The following is a 27,554-nucleotide window of genomic DNA, read 5'->3' as shown; positions in this document are numbered from 1 at the left end:
GACCCACCCCAAGCAAAAAGATTAGGGTTTGCTGAAGGCTCAGATGATTGCTAGCTCTTTTCAGCACTAAAGTATTTTTGGCTGTGTGCTGTGGCTCATGCCTATAATCCCAGCACTTTGGGAGGCCGAGGCGGGAGGATTGCTTGAGGCCAAGAGTTTGAGACCAGCCTGGGCAACAGAGCGAGACCCACAACATAGACACACACACACACACACACACACACACACAAATAATTAGCTGGGAATGGTGGTATATGCCTGTAGTCCTAGCTACTCAAGAGCCTGAGCAGGGAGGATTGTTTGAGCCCAGGAGTTCAAGGCTGAAGGAAGCTATGATCTCACCACTGCACTCTAGCCTGAGCAAGAACATGAGACCCTGTCTCTATGAAAGAAAAAAATTATATTTTCCTTAAGGTATGCACCTTTATATTTTAGACATAATGCTATTGCATGCTTAATAAACTAGGGTATAGTATAAACATAACTTTATAAGCACTGAAAAATTAAAAAAATTGTGTGAATCATTTTATTGCAATATTTACTTCATTATGGTGGTCTGGAACTGAACCAGCAATCTCTGAGGGATGCCTGTATAAAAACTTCTCAAAACTCAACAGCAAGAAAGTAACCCAATTACAACATAGGCAAAATATGTGAAAAGATACCTAACTAAAGATGACATATGGATAGTAAATAAGCACATGAAATTAGCATTTCTCTACATGGGCAATACTCAACTGGAAAAGATAATAAAAAATAAGATGCAATAGCAATAAAAGTATGAAAAGTTTAGAAATTAGCTTAGCCAGGAATAAAAAAGAGCTTTATGGACAAAAGATTGAAATATAAAGGAATTAGAAGAACTGAATAAATGAAGAAACTTTTCATACTCATAGTTGGGACAATTAAACATTAATAGGTATGGCTCTGGAGGCATTCGAGGTTTCCATTTCTGGGAGAGTAAATAGGCAAAGAAATAAAATGTGTGCTAGACTAGGTAAAATGAGGCAGAAGCACATCATTACATAGCACGCGGCAATCAGAAGAATGAGATTAGATGCCCTCACAGAAACATAGATGAATTTTAAAAACATAGAGCTGAATGAAATAAGTGAAACAATAAAATAAATACCACAATACCTCTTATGTAGCTTGACACTAAATGTATACATACACAATACAATTTTGTAAGAAGACAAAGTAGGTTCTTATTAAATGCTGTAGAATCGTAGTTCATGGGGGAAGGGACAAAGGCTGGCCAATGGAAATGAAAGAAAATGAAGTTCTAAAAACTTAGTTTTGCGTATCAACAATCAAAACTGGGGGTTGGGGAGCAAAGCCATAGATAGATGGGCCAGATGAAGGAAAATGGTTTGGGGAAGAGATCTGACTAGAGTTTCTACTGTGTTGAGAGTGGGCAACGAAAAAAGGTCTGGAGAAAAACAAAGTTCTGGAGGTGTGCCGAGGGTGTTCCTTGCCTTGATGCCCCATGTACACACAGCCCAGAGAGACATATCCAACCTGGCATTTTAAGTAATAGAGACGCAATAAGTAAGGGTTGTGCTAAGATGGAAATACCTGAGCAAGCACCCCAGTGTGTTGCAGAATACCCAATGTTACTATGTACCACTGTGGCAAGAATCCGCTAAACATGACATAAAGGCTTCAAAGGCGTCTGGAGTTGAGACAAGGAGGATGCAGACTGTGTGCACCTCATTGCCAGGTGTCATGGCAGGTTCAGTTATGAGCAATGCACACTAGCAAACATGTAATGGAACCAATGAGACAAGTGATGCCCTAGCCCACTGTGGACAGAGAACAGCCTTGGACTAGATGCTACATTCAATGATATCTCAGTGTTATATAATCCCTCTGGAACTTAATTTACTCTGGATAAAACAGAAGGAGAAGGGGGAGGAAGAGTGTTGAGTTGATTGAATTTAAACCTGTGACTGAGTTACTCTGAAATGATGAGTTTTAAGATTTTTGGCGACATTAGAAACAGGGATTTAAGATACGTTCAATTGTAGACAAATAAAGTTGTATTTCTGCACACCTTGGTTCTGATGGAAAATAATCATCTGCTATACCATACTCTATGTGTATTACTGGGGGTGCGAGGGAGCTAAAAATTTACATAAAGTAGAAATATATACCATAATGTGCTCTTTTTATCTTATCTTTGAAGATGACACTGCTACTAATTTTAAAGTAGGAATAAGAAATTTTTAAATCAATTTTTAAAATTTTATTATGTAATATTCCTAGTTTTTACTATACCTAAAAATATGTCCCAAATTAATTAAGATAACTTCTGAAAATGGTCTGTAGTTTCTAAAATAACATAAAGAAAAAAAGCTTCTATTCTACCTTTAATTATTTGGCCTTAAGTGCCTTTGTTTAAGATGTCAGTGCCCACATATGATATTAAAGGGTGTCTAAAAAGGAGAGAGAGCAGTTATTTGATGCATGAAATGTAGAAGAAGAAAATAATGCATGTCAAGATGTTATTCCCTTGGAGAAGGATCTTGAGTATAAAAAGGCACATTTTGAGCTTAAAGACAAACAATTATAGCTGAAACCAGAGAAGTTTTGCAAAGGAGTATAACAAGTTAAAACATTTGGTTTAGTGATTATTAAAGCTAAGTTTAAAAATGTTTCTAACATCATTACATAATTATTAATCACCAGTAAATTAAAATGAAAAATATAGTTCGTATGCTTTAAATCAGTATACAAAAATGACATTTTTTTAGTCATTTGGAAAAAGAAAGTTAGCTTTATAATTTATTCTTTGTATTATTCTACAACAGAAAAAAAGCCCTATTATCCTTCTGGGTTATTAAGAACAACTTAAGAAAGTGATGGTTCATCCTTTTGGTACTCTGGAATCCTATCAATGCAAATTGGATTTTGTAATATTTTCCCCATTTCTATAGGACACTTACGTTAAAATTACAATAAACTAAAATAAACTTTCCCTTGAGAAGTTTTAGTGAATTTTCTTATGTGCTCTTAGCTTCCCAGAAACACACCAATGTTTGGCAACCATGTGAACCATTCATTCCAGATTTGTGTAAAAGTAGATAACTGAGTCTATGACTACTCATATGAACTATTTTTATTTAATTAGGAATCAGTTAATGATGTAAACTATAATACTGAACAAATTTGCCTCAGGCAATTTTATACCTTATTAAGGTTATTAATTGATAAATTATTTTTTAACAAAACTTACAAAGCTGAGCATCTGCCTGTAGAGTTCCTCCTTTAGGATTCAGCTTCTGAGTTTGAATTGCAGGAACTGGTTTATATGATTGACCTGTGGCTCTATACATGGCTTGAACCCACAATACTCTGTCCTGTTCATCATCACTGGCAAATATTACAGTATCTCCTTCTTTAACAGCATTGAAGAACATATGACCACCCTGAAGGCCTATGGAGGGAGAAAAGCATCATTAGAAATTCACAGGACTTGCATATTTTAGTCTCATCACTAACTTGCCTCGTGGAAAAGAATGGGTTTGACATTAGGAGCTCAATGCTTTATTTAAACGATTTCTAGTTGAAGATCAAATCCATAATCTAAGATTTGAAAGGAAACAATAACAAGAAGGTTTAAGCTTCCATATCACTGTGGAAATTAAAAATGACTCAGGGAAACAAACACTCCATGACACAGTAACATTCTGCAAGACATACAAACATAACCCACAGAAATGCACAGCATAATCGGATATTTCATGCCAGAGAAGGAAGTTTTATCTGTTGGCACATTTACCATTCCAGCAGAAATATATGAGTTTAACAGAAAAAAAATATGGGTAAGGCAAAAATGGTATTTCATATTATACGGTATTTTATCTTTTGTATAATTCTTTCACAAAGAAGATACTATTTTGCATTTCTAAGTGACCAATTAGTGAATATGATCACAGATTTCTATTTCTTAATCTCTATTCATTAATTTTCAATCTCTAATTTATTATCCATGTATTTTAATCTTGTTATATTAATATCCATATATTCATTTACTATTTTTAGATATTGGGTGTCCAGTACCATTCCTAGTATTTATGGAGAGAGGGAGAGAAGTATAATAAGGTATTGTTGGGGAAAAATTAGTAGAGTATATAATAATGTAGTTTCTGCTTCTTTCCCTATTTCTGTTGTAATTTTTGCTTTCCATCTCTCCAGTGAAGAAATTTATGTAAGCATTGTTAATTTCTCACATAATTTTTCTATTACAGTAACTTTTACACATTTCATTCTCGTACTAAAATAACAAAGATGATGATTTATGGCTAAAACCAAAAGTCCTCCGAAAGAAATAACTGGAATAAAGTCTTGTTCAGCTATAGAAGTGAAATATGCACCCTATTAATTGAGTAGAGTTTGAAATGTAGAACAGAGAGGATATTTATAAGAATTTCAAGCACACGTGCATGGCAGGGACAGTGATTCAATCTAGATTACCTGGGTGGGGATCTGTATAGTCCACAGTGTATCCTTCAAGCTGCATTAATTCTTGTGGTTCAGACTTTTTTTCTCTATAACTGCACATAGCAAAGGTGTACTGGCTAACCTGCCCAAGAAAAGAAAAGTTTGCCAGTTGGTCACAATAAACTTATAAAATTTAACTTTTAGGTTTTTCTTTGTCAGAAGACCTCTTGCTCAAATAAAAATATAACATAATTTACATATAAAATTTCAAAACCTAGCTCAGGGATCAAAGCACCTTTCATTTGTTAGCTTGCATTTGTTAGATCTTCCATGCTCATGATCCAGCATTTCCCAAGTTGATTATTTGTTGGCCAAGCTTCTATGAGATATTAACAGGGCATCATATAATAAGTTTGAAATCATTAAGTTACATAAAGATACCCTAATCTTCTTTTACTTGAGGGTTTCATATTATGGCCTTTATTATGCTAACAAAGATTGTAAATCTCTAAATTGAGATTAGGAGTAGTCCCAAACTTATACAATTATGGGACCACGTTTTCAAGCGTACTTATTTCAAGATTTTTAACCAAAGTGAAAAAAGATCTCGATAAAAGTTGAGAATTTATTTTCGACATAACCAAACCCACAGGAAGTGCCAGGGAGGAGTAAGTTTTAGGCAGCCAGTGACAACACTGCCAAGATCTGTTCTGCCTCTCAATTCTTCTTCTTTTTGGAACAGGCTTTATTTTTTCGTGCTGAAATCTCACTTGGCTAGAACCATAGCTGCCAACAGCTTCGAAGCTACTACCCTGCTTATCTCAGCTTGGGTGATACGGCCATATTTGGACCAAATACTATGGCTAAGGGGAGAAAGCTTCATTAACTCAGTTTGGGTCAACAGCTCACACATGCAGCAAATAGACAGGGTCTTACAACTTCCCCTAAAATAGAGTGAGATGCTGTTCCCTGCAGCAGAAAAGGATGTCTTGGAGGATTAATAAATATCTACAGTGCAAAATATCCTACAAAACAGGATTCCATGGGAAACAATTTGGTTAATGTGAATTATTTCCCTTTTCCATTTTTAAATATAAAATGAAACTAAGGAAAAATAACACCCTTGAGTAGACAATGATTACTTCAAGAGGAACCCAAAAGGAGCTAATTATGAAAAACAAAATAACATGGACTACAACAAAATTAAGAAATTCTCTTCATTAAAGTACCATGAAGAAAGTAAAAAACGCAAAGCTACAGATGAAGAGAAGAATGTATGTGAAACATATATTCAACAAAGAACTCACATCAGAAATATAAAGAATATAAAAATCAATGAGGAAAATCCAGAACTCATGGTAGAAAAATGGGCTCTTTCATTTTCACATTATTTTTTTTTCAAAATCACTTTCTGTACCCCAGACCAGAGAAAAAGGTTTAAGGTAGTGATGTGAGCAAGGTGTAGAGATGAGCATTGTCACTTCTAAAATGAAGAAATGTATTTTCTGTTTCTAGAAGGGAGGTGCTCACTCTGCTCTTCTACAAAGTAAAAGGCACAGATTTCTTGTGGAAATTATATTAGAGTCTGCTAAACTGCACAACAGATTTCAAATTTAAAACCTAAGTTATTTATTATTTTTATTTCAATAGATTTAGGGGGTACAAGTGGTTTTTTGTTACAGGGATGAACTGCATAGTAGTGAAGTCTGGGCTTTTAGTGTACCCATTGCCTGAATAGCGTACATCGTACCTGATAGGTAATTTTTGATCCCTCACTCCCTTCCTCAAAATTTAAGATTAATGTGACTATAACACACTGCTAGAAACAATACTGATTAGATTGGTAAAAATGAAACAGTTGCTAATATATAGTGTTGTTAACTATGTAGAGAAATACACATTCTTACAGACTTGTGGGAATGGAAGCAGGTACAGACTTTCTGGAAGGTCATCTGGCCACAGGTACTGTGATGTACTTATCCTTTATGTGCCAATTTGGCTAGGCTATCGCATCCACTTATTATTTTTTTTCCAGGTCATTTGGCTTTCTTTCTTTTTATTTATTTACTTATTTTTATTTCAGCATATTATGGGGGTACAAAAGCTTAGATTATGTATACTGCCCTTGTCCCCACCCCAAATCAGAGCTTCAAGCATGTCCGTCCCCTAGACGGTGTGCATCGCACTCATTATGTATGCATACACCCATCCCCTCCTCCTTCCCACATCTGCCCGACACCCGATTGATGTTATTCCTAAATGTGCTCTTAGGTGATGATCAGTGAATATCCAGTTATTTAAGCAGTACGAATCTAGGTATGGCTGTGAAAGTATTTCGTAGATATGGTTAACATCTATAATCAGTTGACTTTAAGTAAAAAAGATTATCCTCAATATATATGTGGGTCTCATACAATCAGCTGAAGGCCTTAAGAGCAACAACTGAGGTTTCCTAAAAAAGAAGAAATTTTGCTTCAAGATTGCATTATTAACTCCTGAATTCCAGCCTGCTGTCCTTTCTGGAGAACTCTCAGATACAGTGCCAAATGCCTTAATATTAATTATACATTTCCTTTGATAAAGCAAATCTCCTCCTAGGAATTTATCTAAAGGAAACAAGTAGAAAAATGCTCAAAGAGGTATGTGCAATGTGTTCACTGCAGAGTTACATATAAGCAAAAACTATAAAAACAATCAGGTGGTTTGCATGAAATACACTATGGTATGACCATACAGGATAATACTATGAGCCATTAGAAGAGAGGTGATAGATTTTTTTTCTAACATGGGAACTATTTCTAAGATACGTTATAACATATAAAAAGCAAATTAAAAAAATGTAGGGTGTGATTTTTTTTTTTGGAGATAGGATCTCACTCTGTCACCTGGGTTAGAGTGCAGTGGTGTCATCATAGCTCACTGCAGCCTCCAATTCCCAGGTTTAAGTGATCCTCCCACCTCAGACTGCTAAGTAGCTGACACTACAGGTATGTACCACCATGCTCAGCTAATTATTATTATTATTATTTTTTTTTTTTGGTAGAGACAGGGTCTTGCTATTGTTCAGACTGGTCTCGAACTCCTGTCCACAAGTGATCCTCCTGCCTCCGCCTCCCAAAGTGCTGAGATTACAGGTGTGAGCCACCATGTCTGATATAGAGTGTGATTTTATGGGTGAACCTTATATTAATATATTAAATATATGAATAGAAAGATATATGTTAAAATATTTATAGTGATTATTATCGGGTGGTGAAATTATAGGTTATTTTAAATTATTATTCTTTGAGTTTTTTTTCCAAAGAATATAAATCATTTTTAATGAGAAAAAAGAATGAAGCTATTTCTATTCTAAAAAATATAAAACATCATTAAGCCTTACTGGGGAAAAATGAGGCCAACATCTTGTGGCACTTGTGGTTCCTACTACAGTGAAGTTTTCCTTTTCTCTTTTTTTCATCTTGCAGACTATAAATGAATTTACTTTTTCTGCTGCATATGTGTAAGGTTTACAGATGAAAGCCAGTGGCCTCCATAAGGGGTTTATTGTTATCACTTAAAGGTTTCAGTTTCCTCGTGTAAAAAGGTATGACTGCATATGTTTTTTTGGGGAGGGGTAGGGAGGGAGGAGAGAGTGGTAAACAATAAGAGTACACTTCCATTATTTGTTCTAAAAAGAAGACCATTCTCTTATTTCAGGGCAATAACTTAAGCCAAAGACCTACTATTTTTCCATAAAGCTATTTCACGCATGCATTATTTAAAGATATTATGAAATATCTCAAACATAAAGTGCAATATATTAACATGTAAATACTCACTGTCCAGCTTTGTTGAAAAACTTCTTAGAGAACATACACATACATATATATGTACGGATATATATGCCTTAAGGTTTTTTTTTAAGGATAGGTTTAACTGATGCCTATATATACCTACCCAAGTCCATTTCCTTTCTCTTCTCAGAGGTAGCCACCATGCTGAATTTTATGTTTATTATTTCCATAAATATTTAAAAAATTTTATTATACATAAGTAAACTGATAAATAAAATCAAGTACTTTTTGCATGTTTTCAAAATTTCTATAAGTGGATCATATTCTTCTGCAATGTTTTTCTGCAAAAGTTCAACGGTTCTGATGTTTAACCATCTTGATGCATGTATTCCATTACTTGACTTGCCACACTTTACCCACTCTCCTAGTGATTACCTTCACTTTTTTTTCACTTATTGTCCTGAAAAACAATGCCACAGTGGACATCTTGTACAAGTCTTCTTGCCTACATGTGTGAGAGCTACTCTAGGACTACACCAAGGAGTGGAATTGCTAGGTTGTAGGGCATGCTTATCTTCATCTATACAGGATGTTGCCAAGTTGCTGTATAATTTATAGAAACATCTGTGGTATATGAGAGGTCCAGATGTAACACATCTTTGCCAAGCTTGGTATTTTGAGTCTTTTCATTTTTTGCCAATTTTGACAGGTGGGAAATAGTATTTCATTATTGAGTTTATAATTCCTATTACCAACAGGGCCGAGAATTTTTCCTTATGTTTATTACTCATTTGGGGTTTCTTTCCTGTGAGTTTCCTAATCAAATATTTTGTTCATTTTCTAATGTATCATTTAGTCACTTATACCCATTCCATAATCAGTTTTGCCAGAGGTTTATTCACTTTTCAGTACTTTCAAAAAACATCTTTGCATTTTAATAATCCTCTCTATTGCTTTTTGGTTTTTATTTCCTTAATTTTTTCCATCTTTATTATCTCTTCATTTTGGGGGGTTATCTCTCTACTTCAATGAGTTTTTTTATTCATCTATTTAGCTTAGTCATTTTCAGTTTTTATTCATTTTTAATGTGTGCACTTAAGTTCATAATTAGCTTCATCTCACAAGTTATCTTACAAACAGCACTTTTATTAGTTCAGTTCTAAATATTTCTCATTTTTATGATTTCTTTTTTATACATTAGCTATTTAGAAGTGAGCTTTTAACTGTGGATTTGTGGTTATATTTTTGAGTTTTAAATTAATTCCACTGTGATAGAAATGATTCTGAACCTTAGTATTGAGACTTGCTCTGTTGCCTAAAACATGACCAGTTTTTATTAATGTTCTATGTTTGCATTAATATATGTTCTATGCATCTTTTATAATTATAATTCAGTGATTATTCATGCCCAATAGATCAAATTTACTAATAATTGTATGGTCAAATATTCTGTATCTTCCTAATATTTCTTCAGATGTATCAATTATTGAGAAGTATGTTAAAATTTCCCACCAAGATTATCCATCTGTGAATTCTTCAGGCAATTCTCTCAAATGTTTCTTTGTATTTTTCAAAGATACATAATATCAGGCATGTATGTCTGGGACTGTGATATCTTTCTCGAACTGCTGTATCTTCCTGGTAAATTGTTAGTAATTTTTAAAAATCTAATACTGCTTTTTTGCCTTTAAGTCTATCTTGTTGTATAGTCACAAAGCTATACAAACTTTCTTTTGATTAGTATGTGTCTGGTAATTTTTTTTTTACCTCTTCAGTATCAATTACTCTGGATTCTACTTTAGATCTCTATAAACAATAAGTAATTGGGTTTTTTTAAGCCCTGGAAATCTAGTCTGTTAGCATGCAAGAAAAGATCATTTATATTTGCTGTACTTGCTGATATATTTGAATTTATTTCTATTATCTTATTTTTCCCTAGTTCCCATGTTTCTTTTTCTCTCATTCCCTGTGTCCATTAAACATTAATAAAATCTCCCCTACTCTCCAATAGTGTAGAAACTATACATTATATGTTTCTATTCTTTTAGTGATCCCTCAAATCCTATCTTGTTTTTGTTATTATTTTTTTATTTCAGCATATAACAGGGGTACAAATGTTTAGGTTACATATATTGTCTTTGCTACACCCAAGTGAGCGCTTCAGGCATGTCCATCCCCCAGACAGTGCACACTGCACCCATTAGGTGTGAATATACCCATCTCCTCCTCTTCCCTCCCACCTGCCTGACAGCCAATGAATGTTACTATATGTGCACTTAAGTGTTTATCAGTTAATACCAATTTGATGATTAGTACATGTGGTGCTTGTTTTTCCATTCTTGTGATACTTAGTAGAATGGCTTCTCCTCCTGAACACAGGGAACTTTGCTTTACTTCGATCACCACTCCCATCTGATAAGTTGGTGCTCATTATATTGTTTTTGCTTTATTTTAGTATTATTTACTATATTAGCATTTAATAACAGAAATTATTCTTTATTAAAATATATGATCTTATACAGCCAATATTTATTTATATTTGCCCTCGTACTTACTCATTTCTTGTTGATCACTGTTTCTTGAATCATACTCTATTATTCGGAGTTCAATTTCTTTCTTCCTTTAATAAATGCCTTTTGAGTCAGTTTTTTTTTTTGTATTTGAAAATATGTCTTTAATTTGTCCTCACTCATTCATGATAGGTTAGTTGCTTACATAGTATTTTAGACTAGCAACTCTACTAGCACTTTGGAGATACTATTCCATTGTCAGAAGGCTTATGCACCCATGTTGAAAAGTTTCATGAAAGTTTAACTGTGGTTCCCCCTTGTAGTCAATTTTTTTTTGCTTTATGGTTGTTCTTAAGTGTTTTCTTTCTTTCTTTTTTTTTTTTTAAACTGGGTCTCATTCTAATGCCCAGGGTAGAGTTCAGTGGCATCATTGTAGCTCACTGAAACCTCAAACTCCTAGGCTCCAGTATTTTCCTGCCTCAGCCTCCCAAGTTAGCTGGTATTACAGGCACATGCCACCATGCCCAGCTAATTTTTCTATTTTTTTGTAGAGATGGGGTCTCACTATGTTGCCCAAGCAGGTCTCAAACTCCTGGCCTCAAGCGATCCTCCTGCCTTGGCTTCCCAAAGTGCTAGGATTACAGGTGTGAAGCACCATGCCCAACCTATTTCTCTTATATTCAATAAAATAAACTGGGACTTTAACATTCTTTTAGTACAAGCTAATAGTTACAAAATTATGAGAGTTAATTTTTCTACACATTCAGAGCCTAAACCCAAACATAAGATTACTAGCCTAAGGGGCAGATGTTTTTCCAGTCCACCATTTCACTGAGGTCTTGTTTTTTTAAGTTCTTTATGAGATCTCTGGTCCATAATCCTACTTTAAGAATACCTCAGGGTATGTTTTCTTTCTCTGAAAGAGCAATAAAATCTCAAGCACCTACATATCAACATCAACACCCACTACTCTCATACTCCACTGCAGCCCCAGTGCCAACTCACAAGCTTAACCATTCTGGTTGGTTTTGGTCCCTGAGGTTTTCCTTCCTGCAGTTCAGCTACACATTTTAAAAGATGTGCTTTCTATTGTATCCAGCATTTCTCAGGCTGGTCTAGGTGTGGACCAAAAAAGAATTCTCAGCATTACTTTTAAGACTAGCTAAAACTACCAATTTGAATCCCTTGGCCAATCCTTCAATTTTAATTTTGTTTTATGTAGTTCCTGAATAGTAGTAAGTCTAACTTTTATATATAAAAAGTATACATGTCCTTTTCATTACATTTCAGAAAAGAAAAAAAAAAAACTATGATGATGGGGTTAGTATATAAAACTAAACACATTGTGTCAAATTTGTCTTATAAGTAATTAAATTATAATTTTTAGACCTCAGGAGACCTTTACAAAGTAATACTTTTGTAACTGATTATTAACAACATAGAAAATATACTGACCAACTAATTGATGAGTTTCACATGTCCTTTTCTCATTTGGAAGAGTCTTAAAATCCTGCTAAAAAAAAGGTCTGCTAACACATCACCACATGCACAATCTGGAACCAGCTGGGAGACAGATGAAGAGCACAGGAAGGTCCGCCTTCCCTGCATGGCTTGCAAACATCTCCAGCAATGACTAGCTGCAATATATAGTGACCACTGAGTAAAGCACTCCAGACTAGCCAGGAAGACTCACTCACTTTAATTCATTTTTTCATCTGAACTCCCAAGCAGGAAAATACCACCTTCATATTTAAAATCCCCTTTTCTGTCTATTTCTCAATCTAGTAAAGCCTTCTTCCTTCTTCCAAGACCCTTACAAAATCCTTCCAAGATCCTTACAAATACTCTTATACAAAATTTGAAAATGTATTATTTTTGAAAGTATAAAACACACGAATTTTGCTAAAAAAAACCCAAAACACTAATAGTTTGAGAGGTCAAGTAATTCAACTTGTATTACTTAAATGCATCCTCTTCCACTTGCCATAAGAAATCACATTTGATTTTAAATTTTAAAACATTCAAGAAACAAGCATGAGGCCAAATTCATTCCCTCATGTAAGCAGCAGGTCTTCAGCATCTACTATGTGATGGGTAAAGTTGTAAGAGCCAAGGAGAAACCAGGTTCTTACCCTTTCAGGATACACAGATAGCTATGATACGACCACAGTCATAAGAAAGCCATGAAAATGCGATGGAAATTTGGGAAAAACAAGATAAAATAAAGAAACAAACAATAACTTGGGAAACAACTAATTAGGTGGTAATTACTCATATTACAAAGACATTCTTATCTTTTCAAAAAGATCTGGTTAGTGGTGAGGAATCAATATATTTGATTTCAATATCACAGAATCTCTTCATAGGTCTCCATTTTGGATTCCCTCACCGCTTCCCCAATCTATCCTCGAACAAACTGATCTTCTGAGGTCTGATATTTGCCAAATGACAAGAAATCCTCATCAATTCCCCCTAGTCTGCCACCAAAGCACTGTAAGAATTCACCTCTCCAATCTTAAACAGGAGAGTAAATGGAAAGGAACAGTTTCTAACTCAGTTTTCATTTTCTGGCAGGCATTTACTTAGGTTGAAATGGGAATTCTTCCTGTCGTGGTTGTAAGGTTCTCTATACTTAGAGGCAAAACAAATTATTTTAAAAATCAGTTGATTTTCACATTTTTTTTTTGCTTTCAGAAACATTATGGAAAAAATTTATAACATGACAGAATATTAATAATAATTTTTATGATGTATCACTATGTATTTGGGGCATCTAGCTCAGGAGTTCTTTCTAAAAAAATTGAGAAACAGTATTATTACTGTGACAATATTTATTTCCATCTACTTGCTTAAGTGAACCAGGTTTCTCCATGCCTACATCTCTAAAACTGATATAAATAAAAAAGGAATTTCTCATTCTAGAATAAATAATACTAACTCAGAGACAAATTAGGAAAGGAAGCCATTAGGAAGCCACATACCTTTGGCTCTTTACATAAATTATTGGTATATTCATGTTATCACATGTTAAAGAATACAGACTTGACATGTGTAAGCCACCTAAAATGCTAAAGACTTCCTTGCCATTTAAGATCTAGGCTTAAAAGTTATCTGTCAAAAGGCATGTAATGTAAAATGCTTACAGTAATGTTGGTTTTTGCTTTATATAACTTGAAGTACAGTTCCAGTTGTTTTAGGCTTTAAATGTTGTATTTCTAGCTATTTTTAAATGATACAATTATTTTCAACATGATAAAAATATAGAATTTTAAGTATCAATTTAAAGACTCTTTAAAGGAATTAAAAAAGAAACACAAAAAACAACAGCTTTAGAGGAATCATCCGATTTCTAAAGGTATGGTCATTTAAATGACAAGGTATTAAAACACTTGTTTTATGTTAGACTGTACTTCTTTTAATATTGTTTATTTTAATATCTCAAAAACTATCCAACAGGCCCAGAATCTGTCATAGACAATTGGTCCTATACTTATAACAAAGAGTACAGATGGGAGAGTAACAGAATACCAACGACTAACAAAGCTGTAACTAAAAATTAAGAAATCTGACCCATCAGACAACTGAAAAAAGCACAATTTGGCTTTTGGAATACATTGGCTTCAGAAGAAACAAACTATTAATACTATCCTTTGGACTCACTGATTCTTGGTTCTATTTCCATAAAACGATGCCACATTTCCTACTTCTTTTGATTCCTCTAGTACTCCCAACAGCTCTTACTTTCACTCATCCCTTTTGCAGGGTCATACTAAATCATATTCCCAAGGCGAAACCTACATCAGATACACAGTGTAAATTCAGGTGAATCCTTCCAGATCAGGAGTAATCAGGGAAGGCTGCACTCTGAAAGAACTGTCAGCATCAGTTGGCACTAACAGTTAAAATATGCTGCTGAAAGATTAGCTACAGACATGGGAGTGGTAGTCCTGCTCCCTGGGCTCCAGTTAGAGGCAATCTTGCAGCCTTCCCTCAGTCACACTGTCACACGCCAGGAGTTAAACAGGTGGTCTGACCTGTTCTGATCTAGTATTTGTTTGTGCTTACAATCTTACTTGTGTATTACCGAACAAAGCTTATATGATTTACTATGCTGAAATTGCAAATCCCTTCAGTGGAAGCGTAGCAATGATAAACATTCAATATCTTTAACCCAATCCACTCTTAATAACTACATAAAGAATGGATTTGTTGAGAATTGGGGGATATAAACAGACTTTGATCTGAAGACAGCATTAGATCAGGTTTTGGCATCACTGCTTTTGATAGGGCACCTTAAGTTGCTGTGGTACCATGAGGTAGCTGCATCTGGTCCAGAAAACCTCCTATTTTGTTCTCAATTGCCAACCTGTTCAACACCTGTCTGCGTCCTAGCATGTGTAAGTGCTAACTATCAGATTTTAGAGACCACAGCATTCAAGTTTGTATGTTATATTCCTACTGCAGGGATCATGTTAACAGCTGGCAGCTTAGCAACTGCCACCATCTAATTTCAGCAAAGATTAAAGCTTTAACAATCCTTAGCTGGAAATGTTCTTGGCATAGGCCAAAGGTGCTGCTAGAGTTATTTTTTTTTTTCAAAAAATCCCAGAGCTTAATTTAATCAAGAAAAATGAATATGTAATATATTCAAGATCTTGATAGATCTGAGGGGAATATATATGTGACCAAATGGCATAAAAAAGATTCAGCAATCAGTGAACAAATTAGAGAAAGGAAAGGCAGTTTTTTTTTATAACCAGGCTGAGTGATTTGCATATATTCATTTATTTAAGAAATACTTAGTCAGTTTCTATTTATATACCAGGCAGTGTTTAACATTCCACAGATAAAGTAGACTGAAAGAAAGATAAGGTCCTTATTTTCATGGAGCATACATTCTAGATTAAAAAAATTAAATGTATAAGTAAAAAAGATAATTTTAATAAGAGATAAATGCTTGAAAAATATAAAACAGAATAATGTGAAAGGGAATGAGTTGAGGGGTATGTTAGATTAGATGGGGGGAAAAGGCACATTTGAAAATGTGACATTTGAAATGATACCTAAGTAGGTAGGTAGCATGAGCCAGCCACGGGGAAAATAAAAACTGTAGGATGTTCAGAATTTCTGTAGAGAGGATTAGGGTTAGCCTAACAATCTGGATAGAAGGAAAGAACTTAATCAAAAGGCACATTTGTATAGAAATCACACTTAAAAAATAAACCCACATTATATATTTCTTCGAGGTACCTTTGTAGGGGGAGGGCTGGTGACCTGAAGGAGCTAAACTCCTACTCTTGGCTCGGTAATTCATCGGGGGGCAGAGCCTTAGAAGTCAAGATGCTGCTTAATGATGGGGGAAGGACTAAAGGAAAAGGAAGCTTGTGGCAAGAATATGTAGGGTCTTCTCTGGTCATGGTTTATTTTAAGTGCAAAGGGAAGTCGTGGGAAGGATTTAAGCCAAAAATTGTCATAATGTGAATTATGTTTCAAATAGATTATTCTGGCAATATGAAGAACAGTTTGTAAGGAAAATGGTAGAAGTGGAAGCAGAGAGAACACCTAGGTTGCCATTGTAGGAGTCCATGTGAAGATGATGGTGGTTTCAACTAGTATGGTAGCAGAGAAGATGGACAGAATTGGATGTAAATGGAATCTTGTTTTGGATCTGGAACAACAATATTTTCTGATTGACATGGGGTTAAGGAAAAGAGAGGGATCAAAGATGACACCTAGGTTTTGGTTTAAGTATGTTCAAATATAAGTCACCTTTATGTTCCATACAGAGGTTTGAGAAGGAAACTAAATTAAAGCAAAGATATTTATTTAATAAATATTTACTGAATCTCTACCATGCAGCAGGTACACCATTTGTGTTGAAGACTTTATATCCATACCTGTATATATACACACACATATAAAGATGTATATGCACATGAACACATAAATACACACAAAGAGACACATAAACTCATGCATTTTGAAATGGAGTCTTGTAGAAGAAAAGATTAAGTACACAGAAGTTTAATGTAGTCCCAATAATGCAAAATTCTCATTTATAGGTCCTCTGCTCTTTCATGGAGTTATAAGCTGCAAAATAAGAGGAATCAGACATTGACCTGTAATCTAAACAGGAAAATAGCAATAATTTTTTTTTTTTTTTTGGTTTTTTTGTTTTAAGACCCAGGCTGGAGTCAGTGGCATGATTACACCTTACTGCAGCCTTGAACTCCTGCGCTCAAGCAATCCTCCCACCTCAGCATCTCAAGTAGCTGGGACAACAGGCACATGCCATCACACCCAGCTAATGTTTTAATTTTTTGTAGAGATGGGGGTCTCACTATGCTGCCCAGGCTGGTCTCAAACTCCTGGCCTCAAGCAATCCTTCTATCCCAGCCTCCCAAAGTGCTGGGATTACAGGTGTGAGCCACCATGCCTGGCCAGAAATGTTTTTTTTTTTTTTATGGGAACATAGGATATATGTAAAAGAGGGGAATTTTCAAATTGGGATCACTGCCTGACCCATACAAGATTCACCTTACTAAATCTGGCCCTATTTTAACTCCATATCCTCTGTCTCCTTTTATAATTTTAGTACTTGAGATACAGGTAAATATTCATTTTAATTATCTACTCATTTTTAGAGCTGTTTTAGAGAGTAAATACATTAAGTTTTTTAAAGTTCAAAGGCAAATCATATGGCACATTAATATGGCCATTATCATCTTTTTTTCTATGAAAAACCCAATTACCATAAAGCAAAAGTTATCTTAAAAATGGAGCCTAAAATAAAAATTTATTTTCCGCTGACATCTTGTTCCAAATAAGCCCAATAACCAAAAGACTTTTCAATTTTATTTCATATTGAAGATGTGCATTTAAAAGGGAAATAAGATAAAAACATAGAAAGGATAAAAAAGATAAATAACAAAAAAAGATAAAATAACATGCAACTTAACACATATCGAGAGAATTTGTTAACTATAAGAAAGTGATTTAAATGAAAAAAAAGCCAAAGTTTTGGTGAATATTTAAACACACATGGGTCATCTAAGGCTTCATAATCTTTCTAATATTACAAATATCTGTGCCCAACAATTTCATTTCTATAGGAATACTCCCATGTATATATGTGAATATTAATATACAAGAATTGTACATATATTGATGGAAGCACTGTTTGTGATTAAAAAAAAACTTAAACATCCAAACAAAGGGAACTGTTACATAAATTATGTTAATCTGTATTACGGAATCCAATCATTTGCTTAAAACAATAAAGTAGATTTTTATGAGTTAACATGGCAACTTCTCTCTGATATATATTTTTAAAGGGGAACAAAGCAATTCACAGAACAAAAATATATGGAATGATTCCATTTGGGATGCATGGACATGTGTGTATCACATAATGATAAAAGTATAGAAGTTCACACTATTACTCAGCAATGGCTGCTTGGCTACTTTTGAAAAGAAAAGTAGAATAAGGTGGCAGTGCTGGTAGGAACACTGAAGAGGGCCTTTTATTTTCTACCGTAAAAACTGTATGTCCTGGGTTGGTAAATTTTAAACCACTTCATAATGTAAAGCTATAAAGCTACCATCTCATGACTTTCTTGATCTAGTGGCAGTGTCTTTGTTTACTTTGCATGGCCTTATTGCCATAAGCAAACATCAGCTGATGTCCTAGACTAAACCTGTACCTCATAACTGAACTTCACGTTCTTCATGCAGTAGTGGCATTCTCGAACATGTCAGAGGAGTCTGCGGCAGTGGATTCCCATGTGTGCTGAATACCTCAGAAGTCAACAGGCTGGGGAAGCCACTTTACGTATAAAGCAGATCCTGATGGCATCTCACTAACAGAGTGCTTCTCGCATGTTTACAGCATGTACGGATCACTCAGTGGCGTGGCTGACTGTTTACATCCTGTGCCAACTCAGCTGATATGTAATTAACATTATATCTTGATAGCCTGCTGTTGTTTGCAGCAAATTCAAGTCATGATTCTGACACATCGACAACAAGTAGTGAACACTTTGATACAGGGCCAAAACAACATAGATGTCTACTTCAGTTTCCAGTGATGCCACACAGGAAGTGGTCTTCAATGAGCACAGACTCTTTATACCATCACTCCCTGGCCATTTCTTTAATATGGCAACACTGTTTTGCACCTCATGAAATTAATGATCCGGAAGGATGATTCATATATCTCTTTGTCTTCAGAGCAACTGTAGTTGTGTGCGTCAATTTAATCATAACAGGATGGCAGAGGAAAGGAGAGCTTAGTCTCTACAGTTTGACAGAAATGGATTTGCTTGACTCTACCACACACTAAACTGCATAATTCTGACTCAATTCCACAACCCCCTTGCACACAAATTTTCTTATCTGTAATAAGAATACAGATGATATATGGGGATAATAACAATACCTACCCTCATAGACTTATTCTGAGGAGTAAATAACACAAAGTATTGAAAGTGTTTTCCACAAATGCTTGCCGCAAAGTAAATGTTTAATAAATAGTAGATATAGCAATAATTAGGTTAATAGGTGAGTATTTCAGGAATTTTTATATTTACCACAGAATATGCAATATCTGGGACATAATGTTATTTAAATAGACACTGGCAGAATATAGAATGAAGGAATAACTCAGTTTGGTTAAATCACAGTTTTAAAGCTATTAAATGAGTTTATTATTAATATAATGACCTATAATAAAGGACCATAAGTACTTTATACTAGTGATATTCTCCAAAACTAGTACTAAAACATGGAATAAGCACAAGAAAAATAAATAAGAAATATATATATAAGTTTAATTTTGGTAAGATTTCAAGCATAGTCTTCAAAGTCACTGTTCTTTCAATTTGGCTTGAACCAAAATTTACCTTCATTAAAAAATATAACCTCTTAGAAAGCCTTAAAATCAATTCATTGCTATATATAACCATATCACCATCAGAATCTAAAAAGAACAGAAGTACATCTTACATAGGAGCTAAACAAACACTCATATCAACAAATACTTGGAAGCTAAACAAACACTCAATATTAACAAATAATTTGTTTTCCCATTTTTCAGCTCTGATTTAAATGTTCATATGAAAGTCTCTGAAAAGTCTTTTCATCAGTAGCTCCACAAGTGTTCACTTTGAACGACTTTGCAGCTGGCCAAACCTGACTCTCAATCAGTTTTTATGAGTACAAATTCTTGAGCTGATGGCTGGATTTCCAGCTATATCACTCATATAATACACACTCAAAAGTGGTGATGAGATTCACATTATCACCAGAGCACCATTCCGCTGACAGCAGCAGCAGACACACAGCAGGGGTCTACTGTCCTCCCTATGAAAACGATTCCTTCACCTTCCAATAATGTAGCCTGCAGGTATGGACCTACAAACTGTGTGCAGATAGAATAAGAGCTGTCTTCAAAAATACTAATGAAAACTACCCAGTTCCTCCCAACGGGTCAGTCTCATCGAATCTCCATACATATCCATTTTGATATTGAAGCATGTGCCTTCAATTTGTCTTCCCATTACAGTTGGAAGTGAGTGGAAGATTCAATTGTGTTTAAAAACTTCAAAAAATTGTCAGAGTACTGGCATGTATGTCTCAATACATTTGGGCATGGGATTCTCTGTGTGAATGCATGTGTATATATGTACATATATGTATGTAAATATATAATGCTTAAACACGTCTTCAAATTTTAAGTGATACCTTAGGTAGTATAAATCCAAACTCATTATAGTTAGGTAGTGCTTTCCTAAATTTCAATTATGGAGTATATAGGTTTGCCTACTTTGATATAAGTTAGATTTTGCCTTTTAAAATGTAAAACATATTTTTGTTATTGAGAGAACTGTTAGTTCCTCAAAGATATGGTTAATCTTCCCCAAAGACATACCAATAAACAATATCAAAGTATTCTTCTTTCACTTCTGAATTCTCTTATGGGTGATAATCAAAGTACACATGTTTGTCTCCTAACTTTTGATTCTTATGATCATATGGTAGAAAATGAGATAAAGAGCAAAGGATTACCTTGAACCTTACCTGGCCAAAAGCATGAGGTGATCATTTGACCTCTCAAAACTGATCTACAAAAGCCTAATATTCATACTAAATCAATACATTAAAAATTATTTTAGCCTACTGTCAATCAGGTCTCCAGACTAACAACATTCTTTAAAACACAGTGACTAATGCGAATGATGTGTTGAACATTTGTGGTTACTGGGTTACATTCCCAGGCTCTCTCATGTGTATTTCCACCAGATAAACCTAGTCAGCTAGGTTTGTTCCCAAACTAGTTTATGCCAATAATATCAGCTACTGAAGTGACAGAACTAATGAGATTCTATATAAATGCATAAGATATAACTGTAAAAGAAGCTGCTGTTTCTATGAAAATCAGTTGAATGCTTTATAAAGACTTGATAAAGACAAATCACCAACACCAATTCGTCAAATTAGATGTGAATGAGACATTTATAAGATACAAATAAAATTTAAATGTCCAAAAAGATCTACACTCAAATTGCTTAGGAAATGCATTTAAATACTTGCACCAGTGTAAAGAAACTAAACTAGAAACTATAGAAGATGCCGTAAGGGTGTTTAGAGGACAGATCACACAGAACTCTAAACAGGTGACCTTCACTCAAAGCAAATGCTTGGACTCCATATCAAAAAATTGAGAGAGTATGTGCACATTTTATTAAATTAGACCAAATATTAGTTCTAATAATATATGGTTACATTTCAGGCAGGAAAAAAAATAGGCTGGCTGTTTGGCATGTAAATAAAACCACTTTTGACTGAATTTTCACACTTTTCATGAAGTTACCATGCCATCTTGCGACATCAATAAAGTAATTTTATCTGGCAATTGATGGATGGCTGTATGTATTTCTGGAAGACAGCAAATGATAATTTTCCTTCTTTGGCATTTCACCAGGTCGTTCTGATCTAGCCCAGTTAAGCTTGCTTAATGTGTGATAGAAATCAATGAGATTTCACAGACTGTTTTATGTTAAGAATTCCAAGGGTGATTCTCTTTTCATGTATTTCCATTGGGAATAAAACAGCTTAGATTCATCATGAAATACGATGACTTACTTGGAAAGTTATTCTTTAATGTAAATTTAACTTAATGAGTATATTCTATGAGCAAAGGTTATAGATGATTTACCAAAAAAGTCACCCAAATCTGTTTATGTTCAGAATCCAATTATAAACAAATATAACAGTCAAGTTGATATAAAAACTTATTTATGTTACTAAATGATTTGTTGGTTTAATTGTATTAAATATGCCAAAAACATATGGCAAATTTTATTAAATATGACCTATTTGTATTAAATGCCAGCATATTTGCATTAAATATACCATTAAGTACAGATATGACATTTATACTAAAATGAGTGATTATATGTATTATGCTTTATTTATAAAATATCAGAATGATGCAGTGGTTCTCAAGGTAAAGTCCTGGAATCCCAGACATCTTCAAGATTCTTTCAGAGGGTCTGTAAGGTCAAAACTACTTTTATAACAATATTCACACTTACTCTCTCTTGAGTGTACAGTGGAGTTTTCCAGAGGCTACATTTTATCTGATATTGCAGCAAATTAATGCAGAAGCTGACACAAGAATAGAGTTATATTCTTTCTAGTAATCCAGAGAGTAAAGAGGTATGCAAAAGCATAAAACAATGCCACATTTCCCTAAATCATTTGGCTTGGAAAATAGTTATTTGTGTTAAGTAAATCCATTACATGGATTTACTTTTACTTTAAAATAAATTAAATATTTAAAGAAATTTCTCAGTTTTAATTTCTAAAATAGTAAATATTGATAGATGAAGCCCACATAAACAAAAACTTTGAGAATCACTGTCTTAGAGTGATTATGTAATAGGAAGAAAATGACTAACCTGAACAAGAACGAAGTAGCGTTTTTTCCATCTTTTCCAAACCTTCTGTCCAAGGGCATACAGATACCTGGTGAGAAAAACAAACAAGCAAAAGAACATTTTACACGAATAATCTTGTGGTTCTGAGTAATCACATTTCTTCTTTAGGTATTCATTCTTGAGACCAGCCTGCTAAAGGCAAAGTTTAGTTCATTTGGAATCTGAGACAACATGCAGTTTCTGTGTTACAAAATGATTGAGCTTATTCTAGGTTCTTGAAAGGAAATTGATTTATGTGGCTTATCAATTTGTCAGTCTTTACCATAAATTGAGCCAAGTAGGAGTTAGAAAGGATAATCAAAGAACCAGTTGGAATTTTATTCTTACACACACTTCTTAGGAGAGACAAAGGATATGAATTGAGGGCATGGTTCTAAATGCTTTGGTTCTCAGATGACCAGCTGTGCGGCCTAAGAAGGCGCTGGCTGTAGAGTCAAGAACTCTGGGTTAAGGGTCACCGTCCAGCTGGGTGACCACAAGATGTGCCTGCACCAATTGCAGCTTCCACTTCCTCACCTATTAAATGAAAGGATGCATTTGCTTGTTTCTAAGGTCTCTGCTAGCTCCAGCTCCATCACTTTGGTATTTACCTGACTTAGAAAAGTACTTTACTGCAAGTATTTTAAACTATGAAATTCAGATAATAATAAAGATGGCAATGCACAGTTTAACACAGCTGCAACCATGGCTTTTAACTTTTTACTGATCTGAGTAAAAGTGAATTGAAAAGATTAGTCAATCATTAGAGAATATGGTCCTTACTGAAGATATAGATGATGCACTGAAGTATCAGAAAGGGAAAAGAAGACATTAATCAATGAAGTGTGAGCTTGTTGGAGAGAGCTATTAATATTTTATAATTATGCCATAAAACTATATACACACTTCTTACAAAAGTGGAAAATATTGTTAGAAATTTAACATATGACAAACAGAAGCCTAATTTTAAAATTAAGGAATAAGTTTTCAATATTTTATCATAATCCTCTTTCCTGAAGCGAAGGTTTAACAGTGCAGAGGCTATTTAAACTAACAATTTATATGCAATACCAAGTGATTAAAAAAGAACAATATGACTAATAGTTTATTTAGGGGCTTAAGATAACTAGGCTTTCTCTCATAATTTTTAAAGCTAAAATCTTAGCTTGAATTTTTAGTTTCTGTCTTATTAAAATAATTCTCTTTTGCCAAACAAAACAAACATACTGTTTGCCTCCTTTAAAAACAGTAACATGGAATATTGGCTAAGGTATGGTGAAATACATAGGCACTCTTATTCACTACTAGTGGGAGTATAACATGAGACCGTCTTTCTGTAGGATAACATGGCAGTATATAGAAATAGTCCTAACTTTTTATTCGGGAATTGATTAAGGTAATAATTACAGATGCACATAAAGATGTATACTATGTGCATACATATAATAGTCTTATTTATATTACTGAAAACTAATAACAATTTAAATGCCCAATACTATGAGAATTATTTAATAAATGCTGGTACAGTTACAGAAAGAAATAGTATGCTGCCACTGAAATTATGCTTTTGATAAAATCAGTAACATAGAGAATATCTCACTATATAATGTTATATGAAAAGAGCAGGATTCAAAATTACACATATACTTAATGATTTAGAATTTGTAAAAAAATAAATTCCAAAATATTATAATAGCATCTTTGAGTGGAAAAATTATGACAGATTTAAGTTTCCTTCATTCTTTGTTTTCTAAATTTTCAGAATCAGAAAAAAACATGGAGTTACTAAAAGTCAAAATAAAAACAAAATTCTTGCATTGGCAAGCATCACCCAAATGGCCCAAATCAATTATATGTTTTTTTGTCAGACACATCAGCTAGCTGAAGTGTTTGGTGAACTTTTATTTGGCTCTCGTGATGCCCTTAATACTATCATCTGGGCTTGTGGATGTAATGTCAACTCATTTAATAACTGGCCAAGATGTCGACGGCTCTTGTTCTCACCTGTTCACTGTTTCTTCTCAAGGTCCTCCTAAAACCCTTTGCCCAACCTTTGCTCTAACCTCTAATTTCTCTTCTGTTGTTCTAGTGATAGGTGTTTAGCTGCTCTCTTGCTGTCTTTCCTATGTAATTTCCCTCTCCTGAAATGCACACATCCAAGCTCCTATTACAGGGTTAACAGCAGTGACCTCAGGAACTAGATACTGTGGACATGACAGATGCCCTCTATGAAAGTGCACTAGCAAGATGTGTGCCAAATAGCTGCCTAGGAGCCACAGGGGACATTTGGAATAACCTTTGCCTGGGACCACAGCCTGCTTTTCAGCTCTTTCAAAGTGTCTCACTTTGTAGACTGGGTTATACATAAGTGAAAGTGAACAGTGATATGCAAATCATCAACATCACAAGTCAGTCAGTGCCAGTCTTGCTGACAGCAAAGGTCTTGCATAAAGAAGAATAGTCATCTGTATCATTATTCAAATGACACATGAACAAATTTGGAATGAAGATACATGGTTTCTCTGAATACAGAAAGCAGAAGGGTGGGTGGATGCACACATGTTGTATTTGGGGATTGGTAGAAGATGTTATAAAACAGAGAATTTGGAACTGGAACCAAGGTAAACATTTGAATGTTTGGCCTTCAAGTATTTTAGGCTATGGCTGAAGAAGAAAGAATTCATTCAAACACATTCAGAAATGACAAGTGACCAAACACATCCAGAAAGTTACTGGTCTTAAGAGTTTTACTGGTTCTCTGCCTAAGAAAAAAGAAATAACATTCAACAAAATATTAACAGCCCAGAAGGAAATGTTATAAATGCCATGTAGAAAAAATTATAATAGTTTATGCCCTCTTAAAGTTTTCATATTAGCCAGACAAAATTTTGATGCAAAAAAAATGGACATGAATAAAATACATCAGAAAAGATAACCATATGGAATAAGAATACATTAAATTTAATGTCAACAAATAGGAATATTTTCACCATAAAGATGAATTCTGGGATCAGGTAATAAGTACAATGTCTAGTTGCTTATTCATTGGTATAAAAGCAGATTCTTGATATTAGAAATGCTTTTAAAAATGAGGGAAGAAAAAGGAAAAAAAAGTTCATCAATATTAAGAATAAATATTCAAAAACAAGAGTCAAACAGTAAGGAATGACTAGGTTGCTATGAAAAATGATGCCAAAAAAGAATTACTAATGATACAGAAAAATTCTTATAATTAAAAAAATGCATTACAAAAGCTCATATTACATGCATGGAAAAATCAAGAAAAATGCAACAAAATGTTAAACTTGTAGTTAATACCTGCCTGGTGAGATTAAAGATGAAATTTCATATTCTTTATGGCTTTTTGTATTTTTACAATTTCTACATCGACTATGTCTTCCTTCTTGTTTTTAGTAAAGTTTATTGGTATAGTTACATAAAGTGAAATTCACCTGCTTTAGGTGCCCAATTTGATGAGTGTTAGCACAGTCACATAACCACGATGACAATTGTCTTATAGAACATTTCCATTTCCCCAAAAGTTCTCTCATGCCCTTTCTGACCAATCCCATCCTCATATATCCTCAGCTCTGGCAACCACTAATTTGATTTCTGACCTTATAGTTTTTCATTTTCCAGAATGTCATACAATTAGAACTCATGTAGTATATAGCCTTTGTGTTTAACTTCTTTCATCTAGTAGAATGCTTCTGAGATTCATCCATGTTGTTGCACGTATCAGAAGTTCATTCCTTTTTCTTGAATATTGCATTGCATGAATTTACCTCAGTGTGTTTTTCCATTTACCAGTTAGTGGACATGAGTTGTTTCTACTTTTCCAGGTATCATCAATAAAGCAACTATAAACATTTTTGTACAAGTCTTTGTGTAGGCCTATGTTTTCATTTTTCCTTGGTAAATATCTAAGAGTAGGATTGCTGGGTCATATTGAAAGTGTATATTCAACTTTATAAGAAACTGCCAAAGTGTTTTCCAAAGTGGCTATACTGTTTTGCATTACCACTAAGCAATGTTTTGGAGTACATCCTACTTCTGTGATCAGACAAAATTGCTATTATTAAATATTTGGTGGATGTGGTCATTATGACTCTACAAATACATATTTCTTGTATGACTAATTTGAATACTTAGAGACCAAAAATAAGGGCCTTTATCTCTTTATCTTGAGCAAAGAACTCCTATAAGCTTTCATGGTTAAATGAGTTTTCCAGTTTTCAAGGCTATTCTCAAATTTTGAAATTTGGAGCAGTGTAAATTCTGTATAGATGGATGGTCCCATTACCTTTGGAAGAGTGGGAGTGTGGAGGGAATGAGGAAAAAAGAGGCCAAATCATTTGAATATTTGGTAACTATCAGATTATCCATTTATTAGAAAACATCTGTAAAAATCAAAGTGCACTTTCTCCTAACCCATCTAGCATTGCTGTTGAATCACTGTTCTGTCCCGCACGCGTGTGTGCTTAATATTCAGTGTTAGGTTCTATGATATCTAAGCCCCAGAAGATTTTTATTTCAGAAAAATATATGGGAGTTATATTTAATCCAATGTTATATTCCACCAGGCAATAGATTCTGTTCATTACACTTACAACAATGTTTACATATACTTAATTACTGAAAAATGAGTTCCTCTGTATACGGAGTATCTGTATCTATAAGCAATTTTTAAAGAATTTGTATACAATAAATTGACTTGACTTCAAATTGTCATAAAATATAATTTGATCTGTCTTTAACGATTTACAAAGGACCCTACAGCATCTCAGGGTCATTATTATGACAATCAATTATAACTGCATAATGCTGCAAAAGGAAAAGGTCCA

At 34.2% G+C, this 27,554-nt stretch overlaps 1 protein-coding gene across 5 annotated transcripts in view; it reads right to left on the bottom strand.

Moving 5' to 3' along the window:
• Window positions 1-27,554, bottom strand: part of CADPS2 (calcium dependent secretion activator 2) — a 438,625-nt gene that overhangs the window by 152,249 nt on the left and 258,822 nt on the right. For all 5 annotated transcript variants that reach the window (XM_045564928.1, XM_045564925.1, XM_045564927.1 and 2 more), the window contains exons 9-11: window positions 22,693-22,759; window positions 4,480-4,588; window positions 3,239-3,439 (exon numbers count right to left, since the gene is read on the bottom strand). In XM_045564928.1, coding sequence (XP_045420884.1) covers window positions 3,239-3,439; window positions 4,480-4,588; window positions 22,693-22,759 — 377 coding nt within the window. The remainder of the gene's footprint in view (window positions 1-3,238; window positions 3,440-4,479; window positions 4,589-22,692; window positions 22,760-27,554) is intronic.

This window comes from Lemur catta, chromosome 11 (assembly GCF_020740605.2).
Source record: "Lemur catta isolate mLemCat1 chromosome 11, mLemCat1.pri, whole genome shotgun sequence".
NCBI classification, from domain to species: Eukaryota; Metazoa; Chordata; class Mammalia; order Primates; family Lemuridae; genus Lemur; species Lemur catta.
This window is presented reverse-complemented; position numbering and strand designations above follow the sequence as displayed.